Below are 15,542 nucleotides of genomic sequence, written 5' to 3'. Positions count from 1 at the left end.
GAAAAATCTGAATTGCACTACTTGGCTTGCAGTGTGAAGGTTATCTTTGAAATGCCAATTCAAAACTTATCAAGGTCACATCTGGTGTGCCTCAAGGGTCTATGCTCAGCCTTAAGTATTTTCTTATCTACATCAATGATTAAGAATCAATGCGGCAATTTCGTTTTCGTTTTGTAGATGAGGCCAAACTTTATAGATATCTTAACCTTCTTTGATTTGGATGCAATCTATAGTTGACCTAGAAACAAGGTCAATACCATGAGAATTTTTTCTTCATGTTTTTGTAGTGCATTACGGTTATGCGAACCCTTCAACGGATTTTAGATTGGCAATTAAGTGCCAATTTGAGTGTTTTGAACTGCATGGTTGTCAACAAGTCACATGACCATAAAGCATAAACAACTATTCACACGCCTATCGACACCAGTGTACGATTGTGAATCTTCAATATTTTTCAAATGTGGGAGGACCCCGGAGCACCCGGTGAAAACCCTCGCAAGCACTGGGAGAAGTTGAAAACTCCAGTCTAAATTCAAACATGCTAACCACATGTTCAACTGCCTTGTCTGTCAAAACCATAATAAAGCAGTGGACTTTTGAATAATTTTCTACTAAACGCTCGTAAAATGATGTTCAAACATGTAAATGCCTACGCTCCCCAACACACACCCTGAACACACACCCTGACATGCACACACACGTGGAGTGCAGACTGATTCTAACCATGCATGAGTTCTGTCTGTCCACATCCAGCGTCACTTCATCCGTAGCAAAGGAGAGGCCAACAAAAGTCTCAGCTTTATGTGAACACAGTCATCTGCCATCACGTGGAGAGGAGGAATGAAACGAGAATCAGCTACGGAGATAGCGGCTATCTGACGTTTACTCCTTAGCCGACGTCTTCTCCAACATGGCTGTGTCAATCGTGCACTTATCTAATGTAAGTGACCGGCTTTCAGTTTAAAGGGTAAAATTCTGTACTTTAGCCCCGCTGCAGTAACGCAATCTATAGGTGAGACGAGAATCGATTTAAGCCGGTACGGAAAGAAGATTCGTTCCGAGTCTAACCGCTGTTCAGGTAACTAATCTATTGTTAGATTAATTCCGTTATTTCCGGACGCCAGTCAACAATCGTTGATTTTGAAGAACTAACTTTTAAGTAACCCCTACTCAGGCCCCCTTCTTCAGGTCCTCCATGTCAAGCTTTGAAATTTGGAATTTCATCTTAGCCAATTCGTCTGGGCCAAATCCAATACACACTCACACACCATCTTTTACCATCCTATCCACCATGTAACTCGACAGCTGCTATTCCAGCATGTCACTGCTAACAGGTCATGGTGGGTTTGGGTTAGGCCGATGGTGATTACACTTTTCCCTTGTGATGAATGAAGCCCAGTTGAGATCTTATCTGGACAGATCGTTGCATCAATTTGCAATGATGACAAATAATTAGGGGGAAAACCTCTAAAACATGAATGACAGCATTTACACATGCACAGCAGCATGTTCTTTGATAGTCAATAAATACCTTAGGGAAATTCCTGACTTATCTTGCAGGCATGTGAATTAAAGATAGAGACTGAAATTCCACTTCAGCCCAAAGAATGTTGACGTAAAGGACAGTTAAGACGCAGTTAACGGTGATCGAAGTTGAAAGGTATTTTGTGGACCTGAAGGCGACGCCAAAAAGGGAGACAGTCGGAAAAAGAAACAAAAACTGACGCAAACAGCAATTATGTGGCCTGCAGCGGAATACGCGCCACATTTACCCAGCCGGCTTCTTATTGACATAACCACTGTTTGACCGTGGCGAGCAGTATTACCACAGGCCCCTTGACACAAACCAATGAGCACCAAGCATGATGAAGGGTGTAAATGAGGCTGTGGTGGAGCGAGTCCTCACCAATCACCTCATTCATAAGGTCGCTATCTGACTCCTATAGTGAGAGACGAGAATTACTCCGTGTGCTAAACCCTCTCGTTGGCTTTGCCTCAGGTCTGATGCAAGACGGTGCACCCAGAGTTTATACAGGAGACTGAGCTAATGTAAGAAATCTAATCCAGCTAGTAAAAAACAAGCACGCCTAGCCCGCTTGACTCGGACGGTTCACCTGGCGAACGAATCAAAATTACTATTTTTCAAGAAATATACACTTCCGAGTCTGAGGAACAATAATCTTGTGGGAGTGAATCAGCGTCCAAAGGATTGACTCAAAAATTGTTTGGGTTTTACCTTGTTGTTTTTCTCTTTCTTGCTTTGTTTTTGCCTTTCATCCAAAGGCCATCACAGAACAGTACCAGTGATGCCAATGTTACAACATAAGTAAAAGAGCAAAAATGTCTGATATGGCTGCTCAATGCATCAAAGTCAGTAATGCAACGGTCATAAAAAGCAAAATAAGAACAGAATGGCGTGGAATCGTGAGTTGCGTGGGCAATTGTGCATTGGATGTGATTTAGAGCCCAGTCCAAACCATCAGTTCTCGGCATCAAAGTCAAGGGTAGAGATTTTATTGTTAGAAGCATATTGTTTCTTTTAGCTCTTGTATCACAACAGCTTACTCACAGAAATAGGGTTCACTACATTATTTGGTTGTTAGTTTATTTTTATGGAATTTTTTTTAACGCAAGTTTACTTATTTGTGCACTCATGAGTTAGTATACGTATCATTTCCTAAAAGAAGGCTTTATGATGGCAAAAGGCCATCTGCTGATTTTATTTTTTTAACAGTAAAAATGGATTGAAATAAGACTAAAAAGTGTCCCAGAACTACTAATGTTTGACTATCAAAAGAAGAAAAAAAACATTGGAACTTCCTGAAGAATTCCATTGAATTCCTACAAATGCCTTTCCTTCCAGTGTACAGATATGAACATTGTTGGTCTCGGTGTCGTAGTCGTTAGAGCGAAAACCACATCAGCAGTTTCAGTGGTGCAGATCAAAGTCATTTGAATGTTTGTCATCTATTGAGGTTCCATAAATCAAAATGACAGTCACTCCATTTCTACCGTCACTTTCTATGAACCAGCCAACTAAATTACAAACTGAAAAATAAACTTTGGTTCAGAGGAATAATCTGATTTTTTGCCATAGAAGCATTAGGTCCCAGGTCACTGATGCATTCTGAAGATAAGAGCATTTCTGTTATTGTCATGGCAGCACATGACAGGATTTGAATAACATTAACTGGTCAATTTCTTTTAAAACAAACAAGGCAGTACTGAGCCTTTGGGAAAAATTTTTTTAAAATCAATATAACTGTATACAGTAGCATCTTTATTAGGGGATCACCCTACTTTGTTATTACCATTATATGCTGTTTAAAAAAGTATTCAGAGCAAAGTTTTCAGCTCAATAAAATGACTTACTTTTTTTTTTAAACTGTAATAAAGACGAAAATGCATTCCTCACCAGTAGAGCAACCTGTTAAGCACTATCTACAGTATTTCGTCTTCCTAAAATGCAATTTTATCTTGAGAGTAATAAAAACAAATGTTAATTTATTTGCCGCAGATGATTATATAATAGAATAGAATAGATCTTTATTTTTATTTTTTCAATTTCATTGAAGTAGCATTATCAACAATGTAAGTAAATATAAAAGCAAGTTTGTGCTTACTAAATTATCGGTAACTTAACAATGTAAACCTGCTCTTCTTTTTATTGTTTTGGTAAACATTACAACACAAAACAGTAGCAGTTGTTTAGTGTGAACTACAAATTTACCTAGAAAATACATAAGTAAATAAATGAAAACATTAATAACAATAATTCTTTAGAAACTATCGACCTAATTGTTTTATAGCACTTTGGTAACTGTCCCTCTGAATGTTTCCGATAAACCTCAATTATGTTAAGGATTAAGGTGAAATCAAGTGTTTAAGCTCAGGACGAGCTCATACACATGAGGCTTATGTGAGACAAATTTTTCTCAGCTTGCATAATTGTTTTGTTTTGTTGGTATATTATGCTGAAATAACCATAGAAACAATAAAAACATGCATGCAAAAAAATGGTTGCTACGTTTCATTCTCAATCGCGGTAATATCTTCCAGCAATACGAATGAATGCAATTTACTCCACTGCGTGTGGAAGTTGGACGATTAGAACAAGAAGACAGACTCCAGTCATTGTGGGCGAAAGTCCGTCGTCAATCAATGTTAATACTCTGAAGTGGCAAAAAAAAAAAAAAAAAAAGTCGCGATGTAATTCTCCTCATGAGAATGTCCCCTTTACACACACATTTTTAATTATTTAGTCATTTCTATGAATCGATTATAATTAACCAACTTGATAGGTGTATATTTAAAACTCCTGTCACTCATTTTAACTGATGTGTGACGAATGTTTTATTCGATAATAAATCTGCATTTTTGTTACGGGTGAATTAATGTTACAATCCAAACTTTTGTCATTTATTTAATACTTAAATTTCATGTATTACAGTGTATAAAAAGAAATATAACTGTGTACAAATGCTTACAAATACTAAACTATCACTTTATAAAAAGGACTTTTACCCACAATGGGAAATCATTTTTAAAGTCCTTAACACGAGCGTGATGCGCACGCACATGCGCACACGCTCAGGCCTTTATCCTCCACGCGCGTGCAGAAACACGCACCCTCGTAATAATTTACAAGGCTCAGTGTTCTGTCGTTTTATCAGGGCTGAAAGTATTATTTCATTGTGCATTTGTTCTTGCGTGTTTAGTTGTCAACTTTTATCTATCTATCTATCTATCTATCTATCTATCTATCTATCTATCTATCTATCTATCTATCTATCTATCTATCTATCTATCTATCTATCTATCTATCCCTTTATTTCCATATTTATTTATACCTCATTTTGTTTTAGAACGAATGTTTGCTGAGTAATGGCCGTTAAATTAATAAATAATTCGAATAAATTATTTCTAGGAAAGAACATAATATCAGAAATAGCAATCTTGTATACATATGTTGTTCTTGTATTCATGTTGTCAATACGTTTACGAAATTAAAGTTTAATTAGGAAATCAATATAAGTCCGCATGAATTTAAATTTGCATTAGTAGCTATGGGTCCAAACAAATTTTACAGATCAGTAAATTTTGCATAAAGTAACATAAATAATCAACTAATTAAGAGGCATTCCATTCCGTCGTTTAAATTTGGATTTATAATTATTTTGCTTTGTTAAAATAAAAAGTAATAGCGCATGCAGGTGGAAGCAAGCACCCAGAGGCCTTTCAATGAGGGTGGTGGGGGCACCTATGGCCCTCCTCCACCGGGAGCCTTACTTTGGGCCTACCTCCGTGCTGGGTCACGTGTTCCTCGAGTGCATACAAAATTTCCAGTGGGGAGAGCAACTCGACACACTCGCCTATCAGCAATTATCAGCCACGGTCCCTATCTCCACGCGACGGAGGACCACGGGAGGACAAGAAATCATTCGAAAATCCCGGACTTACTTGACAGGACTATTGCGTAGAAGCGCCTGCATGCTTTGGAGTCAGTCACTCGCCTCCTTCCTTGCACAAAGTTTGCTTTCGGGGCGCTCTCCCTTGGGTGACGTTTGGACCGCTACAGAGCTGGGCTGATTTTTTTCTTTTTTTTTTTCTTTTTTTTATCACCCGGTTGGTCTTATCTGGTAAGATAAGACACTGCAGAGAGCCCTTGGAATCAAATAATGTTTTTCGTGTGTCCTTCCGCGCGTTGTCATCAATGTTGTGCATATGAGTGTGTGTGTGTCTGCGTGCGCATGCCTGTTTGTGCGTGATTTTTTTTTTGCAGCGCTCACGGTATGAGGTTCAATCACTATGACCAGTTAAATCAAGTTCATCCTCTTGATGCAGATGGAAAATGGTTGACGTGATGAAAATGATTTATTTTTTACACAGCTTCATTTTGATCGGATATTAAACTTGCGTATATTTACCACTTTTTAAACCACTCTCTGATTAAACACAATTTATACTAACAAGCAGCACCTAATGAAATTATAGCAAAAATGAACTGAACCGTTATTTTATCTGTTATATATGAGAGAATTAAGCCAGACCAACAAAGTGCGCTCAATAGTTATTTCTATTTTACATGAAATCAAGCTGCATTTTGTCGCAATTTACAGAACATGCGCGTTTCTCTATTTTATAATATTTTGCATTAAATTTCACGAGGTGGCAGAGAATGTCCTATTCTGGAATGACTCTGTCTTGCATTTTCTGTGGTCTTTTGCTGCAAGGAACCCTGGGAAGAGATCGAAGGAGTGTGGACAAGGTCTCCCGTGCACGTAGGACTGAGCCCAGCCCTCGACCCAAATTCCTTTTTAAAATCAAGACCTGAAGGAAGAGAGGAAAATGTATCAAAGCCTGACCTTGTCGTCCAACCAGTCCCCTTACTCACATGACACCGGGAATTATATGCACCCCTCGGCCAACTCTCCCGTCTACGTCCCGACCAGCAGGGTCCCGGGCATGCTGCCCACCCTCTCCTACCTGCAGACCTGCGAGCCGCCTCACCAGTCCCACGGCCTCGGTGCCCACCACCACCACCATCATCACGCCCATCACGCCTGGCCCCAGAGCAACGCGGACGGCTCGTCGTTTGCGCCCAGCAGCCCTCACCCGTCACACGGCTTCTCGTACTCGCACAGCCCGCCGCTGAGCACCAACAACGGCCGGGACGCCGCCTACCAGAGCCAGCTTGTGCTCGGCAACAGCGGCCGATCGGAGCATCTCGGCGGTGCTCTGGTGCGCCCAGTGGGAGGCTCTTACACTGGCCCGTACGCCTACATGAGCCCGGAGATGGCGACATCCTCGTGGACACCGGGACCCTTCGAGAGCGGAGTGATGAGTCTGCAGGCCCGTCAAGGAGGCATGTCAACACGGCGCTCCAGTCTCGGTAGGCCATGTGCATAATTTCTGCCCGGGGATTTAACCGATAATAATGCAGTCGAGATATTTCACGGCAAACCATGGGAAGTGTCTTTTTTTATCGAACAAATTTAAGGGGGAAAAGACGTTATATCTTTTAAATGACATTTAAATTAAATCAACTTTTATTTTAATCAAGAATCTAACATAGTACACAAATCTTCGTTTTTCCTCGCCTCATTAAGCTATTGTCACATTTTTAAATCTACACTACTGAAAAAAAAATTCAGTATAAAACAGATAAGAAAATACACAAATGCAATTTTGGGGGGAAAATGGTTGCAAATTTTGTGATTGTAGTTTGAACGGATGCAAAGGCTATTTTATATTGTTCCCATCTAAAGATAAAAAAAAATGAGTTTAAATTTTAGAACGATCTTCTCAGTATGATACAATTTTCCATATGACAATGCCATTAATTAATACACAATCAAAAACAGGTCTGCTCCTTTTAAGACAGAAAAGCACAATTAGAACTAATCAATGTTGTTAAATGTAATCATATATTAGCATTTGTATGTAGTCATTATTAGTAATTTAACATAATATTTTTATCAAATGTGGCTCATATTTTTGTCCAATATTTCATAAATCTGTAGTGGACCTTCTGTTATTATCTTTGTTATTGTGTTTATTTTCAATAGTATGGTTTTTAACAGTATTGATTACAATCATTGCCTGTACCAACTGTATTCAATGATAATTTTACTACATGATCAGATGGTTCTGCTATTTATAAGGAGGTGGTAGCCTTTGGGTGAGTGGTATGGATTTAATCAAATTCTTTTAAAATGTCCCCCAAATTGGAGCAAGACAATCCACATTCTTCTAGAGGAAAAACCAAGTAAGAACAATCAATTTAAATGTTAATCTAATCCCTGAGCAACAGTGCAGTGTTTTGATTTTAGGGCTCAATACACACTGACACAAGAGACCATTGTCCCAAGCTATTGGCAGCAGTTATCACCTCCACCATCACAAAGAGTGTGATCAAGAATACTCAAAATGTCCCTGTGCCTGCATAATTTGACAGTAAATTGACTCTTCTAAAGTCTTCATTGATATTTAGCATTTTTGATTCATTTAGTCAAGATTTGTTGTTGTTACTAATCTTTCACCAATTAAACAAGATTAATGCTAAGGTAAATCAACCAAACTTAATTCTACCAGACATTTATTTTTTAAGGCCCAATGAATACAAAAGCACTCAAATTCATATGGAACCACTAGGAAAATATTAATAAGTAAAAATAGATCTGTGATCCTAATTAACTACAATTTACTGGTGTCCTTTGTGTGGTTGTCGCATAACCATCACTTTCCAGAAGTTGTCTTTTCAAAGGCATTCAAGTTATGTCGAAAATGCCGTAATTGTTTGAAACTGAAGAAAGAAATACTAAATAATTTGAGATCTATTTTAGTTCACAAATTTGTAGAAAAGAGTCTTTGGCCTGCAATAGCAAATTGATCACAGTCTATTTGTTGTTGTTTAAAAAAATCCAGTCAATGTAATTTTTGTAGGGATATTCCGATCACTTTTTTTTGGGACCGAGTTCGAGTTGAAGTCACTTGATTTCGAGGATGTGCCAATACCAAGTCCCCAGGCAGGGCATGGTTCTTTTGGATGAGTAATAGGAAGTTTTGGCCAATTCATGCCAGGAGTCCGTTGCGTGTCAAGGCTGTGATTGATAGAAGAGACCCCTGGATCTTTTCTGACTAACACCCCCAGCTCCCCATTCCTTCCATTAGTCTGTCTCCCCAACTCAGGTTTTGATCTCTCTCCATCACATGGCTCAGGGAATGAGAGTGGTGTTATTTTAAATTCCTCCACAGCTATTCATCACACCCTTGTGCCTAAACCAGTTCCCCACCCCTACAACTTGATAAAGCAAAATCCTATAGGTTTAAAGATACATGTTTCAGCTAGTTGAATCATATGAATGCACGGCAGTTTGTTGAGAGTTTTACAGCTTGAATGCATACAATGAATTAAAAAATGCAAATTACTGCTATTGGGTGGAAACTTTCCATGTCCAAAAATCGCACTTTTCAGGAAACATAAAAGAAGAAAACTTTGGGAGCTTGGGGAATAATACGTACAGGTGTGGCTTGACCAATTTAAAGATTTGTGTAAAATATGAAATTGACCCAATTTGGACAGATTTTGTGCTGATGCCAGCGATATGCATGATTACAATTCAAACCAGTTGAAGAATGCGTTTCAAAAACAGCAGCTTGACCGAGACACTGCACAACCGCTGCACCGCATACAACAATGTGTGCATGTAATGGGACAATGCTTCCGTTGCTTTGTGTTGTTCACGGCAGGTCAGGAAAAAAATGCATCTTGGTGGAATGCGGCATGGTAATGTTTAGAGCGGCATCTAAGTATCTGTAAAGGCTTCCAATGGTGATGTTCATTCTACCCGATTGAGACTGAATGTTTTATTAAAAGTGCTGAAACTGTTTTGCTCAGATCTGGTGGAAGACATGTCCGCCGAAGGCAGGGAATGCGTTAACTGCGGCTCCATCTCCACGCCACTGTGGCGCAGAGATGGCACCGGACACTACCTCTGCAACGCCTGTGGCCTCTACCACAAGATGAATGGCATCAACAGGCCGCTCATCAAACCTCAGAAACGACTGGTAAGATAAAGCTGAATCACAAAAGAAGGGTTATTGTCAACAATGTCTGCAAATACAATGACACATGACTTATTTGGACACACGGAACAATGCATGTAATATAGGGCCATTATGAAAAAAAAAGATCTGTAATTACAATATTATGTCTAATGGAAGCAAAAAAAAAAGTTCAGTCTAGAAGAAATAATAGCTAACTACAATCTTAGTAGTATTATCAATACTTTGAATGGTGAATTCCTTTGATAATTAATTGTACAGTGAATTATTTGAGTTAAATTTGTACATTCATTATGAAAATGCATTTATTTATTTGGCTACACATTGAGGGAATTTTTATTTGTCTTAACGTTTGAACAGTTACGAGATTTGGATAATTTATAAATATGATGTCAATTGATTTTGCTAGGATAATGTAACTTTTTAGCCATTGGCATTTATTTTTTATGGCACAATTTTCAGATTCATAGGGGTAAATTCTTCAGGAGTAAACAATACAATCACAGTCAGGCATTAAGTAGCCAGATAATTGAATGTCAAAGAGCAAGAGTAGACAAAAAAACAGTCTGTGAAATAGCCCCTTGGCTCATTTCTGGTGCATCTACAGAAATGTTTATTGATGTACACTGTCCCTGTCAAATAACCAAAAAAAGAAAAAATATAATATTCTTGCCAAACTAACTGGACGAAGAAGAGCAAACATGCAAAAGAAGGATCAGTTGGCTGTCATTTATGAGACTGGAGGGGAAAAAAGGCTGCTGTGCAAGTGGTGAGTGGGGTGTCAAGGCAAGGCGTCACACGTCTGGTTATTTCCCACAAGCTTGCTACCTTTTGTAGAGCAGCTGTGGTTGGTCTTTCCAAAAGCACCCCGCTCCCTTACCTCACAAGCTCCTTCTATTTGTTCCATGGTGACCTTGCCCTTGGATGAGGTGTTTTGGAGATTCTCGGTGCAAACCTGGCTGCCGTCGCTTGTGCTTTACAAAACAAGATCATTGCGTTTGTCTTTATTTATGTTGCTGTTAAAAGGCTGTCCAACTAATGACTCATTAGTTATTTTCACATCCGAGCCTTGCAGCAATAATTCATCACTGTCGTATGTTTCGTGTCCCACGCTGGCATCCTGTGATTCTTTTTCAAGGGAACAGTTTGACTTAAAATGGAGTCCCCGGGGGAGCGCTGTCTTGGATCTCAGCCAAAAGCAAAAAATCCAAAGTTTATGCTTTTCTTTTTGTCCTCACCTACAGCAGAGCACATCTCGTCGAGCCGGCCTGTGCTGTACCAACTGTCATACTAGCACCACCACGCTGTGGAGACGGAACGCTGAGGGCGAGCCAGTGTGTAACGCCTGTGGTCTCTACATGAAACTGCACGGGGTATGTTGCGTCTCATGGGCCTATTCATGCATATTGGGCAATTTGAGAAAACTTGGTGTTCAGTTATTCCATTCTTTCTTCTTATCTACTCTATCAAGCCTACATCTTTGAGTTTGGTAAAACGGGACAGTTTGGTTTCCATTGTCAACAGTGACAAAAGGTGCATAAACAATTACTGTGCCATTTTTAGACACCTGACTGCTGTGGTACTCACAGCAGGTGAAGTGTGGTAGCGAGAGGGTGAGTGACGGTGAAGGTCTCAATTTCCAAGACTGCTTAAATTTACTTAAATTGAAAGCTCTAAACCAGGGGTCTTCAACTGTGGTCCTCGAGGGCCAGTTTGTTGGGTGTTTTTTTGCTGCACCACAGACCTTGCTGACCATTTGAATCAGGTCTGTTGCAGCAGAGAGCCATATAAAGCATCCAAGAAACCGACCCTTGAAGACCCGGATTGAAAACCACTGCTCTAAACTGTCCTTTTTTTGTAAATGTGAGTGGAAATGGTTGTTTGTCTAATTAGTACATGCCCTGCGATTGGCTGGGAACGGTCCTGGCTGTACCCCGCCTCGCTTCCAAAGTCAGCTTGGATAGGCTCCAGCTTTCTTGTGACCTGAATGAGGACAAGCTGACATGGACACATGGATAGTTTTTGCTTTAATAACAGTTAATTGCATAGTAGAAAAGAAACAGAAAACCACCAAAAGATGAATCCAAGACAATTTGACCTCATCTTTCAAACTCATCATTTTTTTTCTCCAAACAAGAGAGGATTCAAAGACATTGGTGTTTGCTGTCAGAGCAAAGCACTGTGCTATGTTACATTCAATTTATCGGTGGGTTTACAGAGTGATGTCATGCCACTTAATGACTAACTGTCTACGCACTCTCCAGATTCGGGTTTGCTGTTCCAAACCGTACTGTCGTGACCTGAATTAAACCGTACCATTTGGCGAGAAAATGGCTTTACAGTGTCGAGCGGTTTGTATTTGTACAACATAATGCCTCTCCAAGGGCACTGTGGTTGTTGTTATCAGAGTTGCGGTGTGGGAGTGGACCTTGTGTGGGTTGTCATGACACCGTGGTCTTTGTTGTAACAGTGAGTCAACTAATGACTGCTTCTCTCCTCCGTACAGGTGCCCAGACCTCTGGCCATGAAGAAAGAAAGTATACAAACAAGAAAGCGCAAACCCAAGATGCCCAAGAACAAATTACCAACAGGTAGAGCAAAAGTGCATCTGTGTAGTTGCCAGTAGTTATTTTACTCATTCCTTGAGGGGAAAATAAACCGTCACATCAGCAGTTTTCACCTATTTTTAATTTATGATTTAATTTATTTATTAATAATATAGGAAAAACCAACAAAGTGAGCACCAAAACCAAAGTCACAATGGGCCAAGTAAAATATCAATGCACTACTAGTCCATAGTATGGAAATAATGAGCCCACTAAAAATATAAAGAGGTTTAAGTTGGACAGTTAATGGTAATGCTTGCACTGCTAAAGAGTTATAGTTCACTACACTTATGAACCTTGAATTAAGGTTGAAATACATAACTTTGGGCCAGCATCTAACGCAAATACGCATTGACAGTGTATTATTGGAGGAGCAACTTTGCCCATACAGATGAACAAAAACTTTAATTTAATTATTTTTAACAGGTACAAAAATCAGTAATTATCAAGATTGACTTTTTCAGCCATATCGCCCAGCCACCGAAAATTATTTAAAAAAAATTTTTTTTTTAATCTATATTGGGCAGTTTATTTGACTCGTCTCACATGTTAAAATAAATCAAATATAATTAAAATACCCAAATTCATCCTTTTTCTGGGTCATTACTTTTGTCAAAAATTACTTCTTAATCAGATAACAATTGTATAGCAAGGAATGATGGAGGATTTCATTGTTCATTGTACACAATGTACAGTAGACCTAAATAGTCCAATCTCAGAAACACTTTGTCATTGTTTAGGAGCACCCATCACCTCTGACAGCAGCTCGCCATCGTCGCTCTCAGTGTCTGAACACGCCTCAACCATCAAGAGTGAACCCAACATGACCTCTTCACCCTACGCCGGGCAGACTGTCACATCCGCCTCCCAGGTAATCTCTTTTTCCGAGAATTGCAGTGCAATTAGTATCCACAGGCAAATGCAGAGTATTTAAACCTTCTAACTAGCTTTGGCTGTCATTTGAAAATGAAGGGGCGCTTCGGCACTCTCGCCTGACGTGTGCGGGGGCAGCATGGGATCGATTCCCGCTCCGTGGCGATCTGCATGTTGTTTTAATTGGTTGTTCGTCTCTGTGTGTACCCTGCAACTGGCTGGCGACCAGTTCAGGATCTTGACTGCCTTTAGCCCGATTTCAGCTGGGAAAGGCTCCTGCACCCCCCGCAACTCTGAAAAGAATAAGTGGTGTTGAAAATGAATGGATATTATACGATACGATACTTGAAGCACCCATTCCCTCAACCTAAGTGGAAACCTTAGTTGGACATTAAAACAAACCACTCTGGTTTTGTAAGAATCCTAATCGTTTTTATTTGCTTCCCTCTGCAGACGGCTACCCAGTTAAACACTACAGTGTCCTCAGCACATATGGACATTAAATATGAGGATTATGCCTTTACTCCAACATCAATGGCCCCACAGAACTCCTGGTGTGCTCTATCTCAAGCTCTATCTCAAGCATGAGCCCAAAAGCACAGTCACTCAGGCTCAATGTCTTACTGGCCGGGACATCTGATGCACACACACACACACAGGCGCGCACACATGCGCGCACACATTTGATCCACAAGTGAGGGGGGATGAAAGCATATGATCCACTTGCAATGTACCACCGACTTTGCAAATACAGACTTAAATGAAAGTCAACCAACCTCCAAGATGCAGGATGCAAGGTACCTGTACTTCACAAACTACCTATTATGGAGCAAGCAAAAGCACCAATGCAAAAATATAATCATATGACTCGGAAAGCGAGAGAAACGTACACAAATTTTACTTCCATAACATTTTCTTTGAAGTTGTTATTGTTGTGGTTTTTTTTGTTTTGTTTTTTAAATTTCAACAAACACAACGAGGACATGTTACTATCGCGGCAGAAATAAAATGGAAAGAAAAACTTTTTTTTATGGCTGTTGAACACAACTCATCTTCAGCATGTAGATGATTGACTTTTATAGGCGCATTATTTATGTTGAGATAAGGGCAGTTAAGTCACCATATATCATTTGACTCCACTTCTCCCTGCCGGTTGGCCATTTTGCGTGATCTCCTTGCAGGGTTTGGTAAGCAATTAGTTTGAGGTATGACGGTTAAAAATTTAATTTCGAATTGTTCATTTTCAGGTGTTGCGTATGTATCAGAGGTTTTCCCCCAAACAATTGACTGTAAAAGTGCAATGGTTCCATTATGTGAAATAGTTAAAAACAATGTAATTTTGTATTATGACAATAATGACATTTTTGTTATTGTAATATTTTAAATAGTATGTCACCCTCTGTTTCTTGTCTCTTATCAAAGTCCTTTGGAATCTTTGCAGCTTGAACTAGTTTACTATTTATTAATTTGATTGGTAAGAAAAGAATGAAAGTAATAAAAAGTAAGTCTCACTGCATATAGAGATCATATTTCTGTCCAAAAAAGGACCTTTTAAAGTTCAGTTTGTTCCATATTTGTTGATTCCACACCTTTGGGATTTAACCGATTACAATTTATTTATATGAGAACAGATGACACGACATGACCAGTAATTTACCAATGCAGGTCTGCACCTTATTCTCAGTGGGTCATAAAAACAAACCTATAACCATCCCCTACACTCAATATACTGTATTCTCACAAGAATTCAATAATGCAGCTTGTGATGCAGAGTCCTGTTATCACATACTCTAAAAAGTGTCACTTTTGGTAACAAAGAAGCTTGATTAAACATTTTATTCTGAAAAAGTGTCCCAAAATAGGTTTTCTTATTACACACAGTGCAATACATGCAATATGCAGAAAATAAAAAAAATTCATTTGCACTGTCTTTGTTATCATTTCAAAATTGTTCCAATAATTATTTATAAACGTTAGAGGAAATGCATACATTATCCTTGCTGCTAACATGTACCTGAATATCTCAATTGTATTAAAATGTAATGTGTATATAAAATATCCCTCTTAATGACTGAAGCTGCCCAACTCATTTCTGATTAATTGTGGAAAATAATGTAAAGTATTTTGAATAGTTTTCAACTATTAATTGTCCCTCACTATTTCAAAAATAGAAAATAATATATAAACAAAACTTGTTGAAGTAGCTCCAGCCCCTCATAGAAAGTTCCTCTTTGTATTATTACCAATGTGCAATATTCTTAATTGTACTATTTTTCTGTGTAAACTACTGGAACCAGAATTTCCTGAAGGAGCAATCCCAAGGGATTAATAAAATTGAGTGTAAATCTATAATCCTCCTGGCCAGCTATGATATGCTGCAATTTTCAGATGGGCCACTGGCCGTTCACGAAGCTCCCGAAATTACCGATGGCCACCCCGCCCCTGATTGCAGCATAATACACACCTGTATGACTTCATTCAGTGAGAAATGAGTGT

At 39.1% G+C, this 15,542-nt stretch overlaps 1 protein-coding gene across 1 annotated transcript; it reads left to right on the top strand.

Annotated features, from left to right (window-relative positions):
* The first annotated feature begins 5,375 nt into the window (after nucleotides 1-5,375).
* On the top strand, nucleotides 5,376-15,400 carry gata5 (GATA binding protein 5). Its single transcript, XM_037245671.1, has 7 exons — nucleotides 5,376-5,639; nucleotides 6,234-6,892; nucleotides 9,401-9,570; nucleotides 10,812-10,940; nucleotides 12,074-12,158; nucleotides 12,914-13,044; nucleotides 13,500-15,400. Exons 2-7 carry the CDS (start codon nucleotides 6,349-6,351, stop codon nucleotides 13,632-13,634), a joined length of 1,194 nt encoding a protein of 397 aa, XP_037101566.1. The 5' UTR covers nucleotides 5,376-5,639; nucleotides 6,234-6,348; the 3' UTR covers nucleotides 13,635-15,400.
* Nucleotides 15,401-15,542: the final 142 nt, after the last annotated feature.

This window comes from Syngnathus acus, chromosome 2 (assembly GCF_901709675.1).
Source record: "Syngnathus acus chromosome 2, fSynAcu1.2, whole genome shotgun sequence".
In the NCBI taxonomy this organism is placed as follows: domain Eukaryota; kingdom Metazoa; phylum Chordata; class Actinopteri; order Syngnathiformes; family Syngnathidae; genus Syngnathus; species Syngnathus acus.
This window is presented reverse-complemented; position numbering and strand designations above follow the sequence as displayed.

Coding starts and splice junctions, on each gene's coding strand:
- gata5 (XM_037245671.1), top strand. CDS start 6,349: ATGTATCAAAGCCTGACCTTGTCGTCCAACCAGTCCCCTTACTCACAT. Junction 6,893..9,400: donor AACACGGCGCTCCAGTCTCG/GTAGGCCATGTG, acceptor TGTTTTGCTCAG/ATCTGGTGGAAGACATGTCC. Junction 13,045..13,499: donor CTGTCACATCCGCCTCCCAG/GTAATCTCTTTT, acceptor TTCCCTCTGCAG/ACGGCTACCCAGTTAAACAC.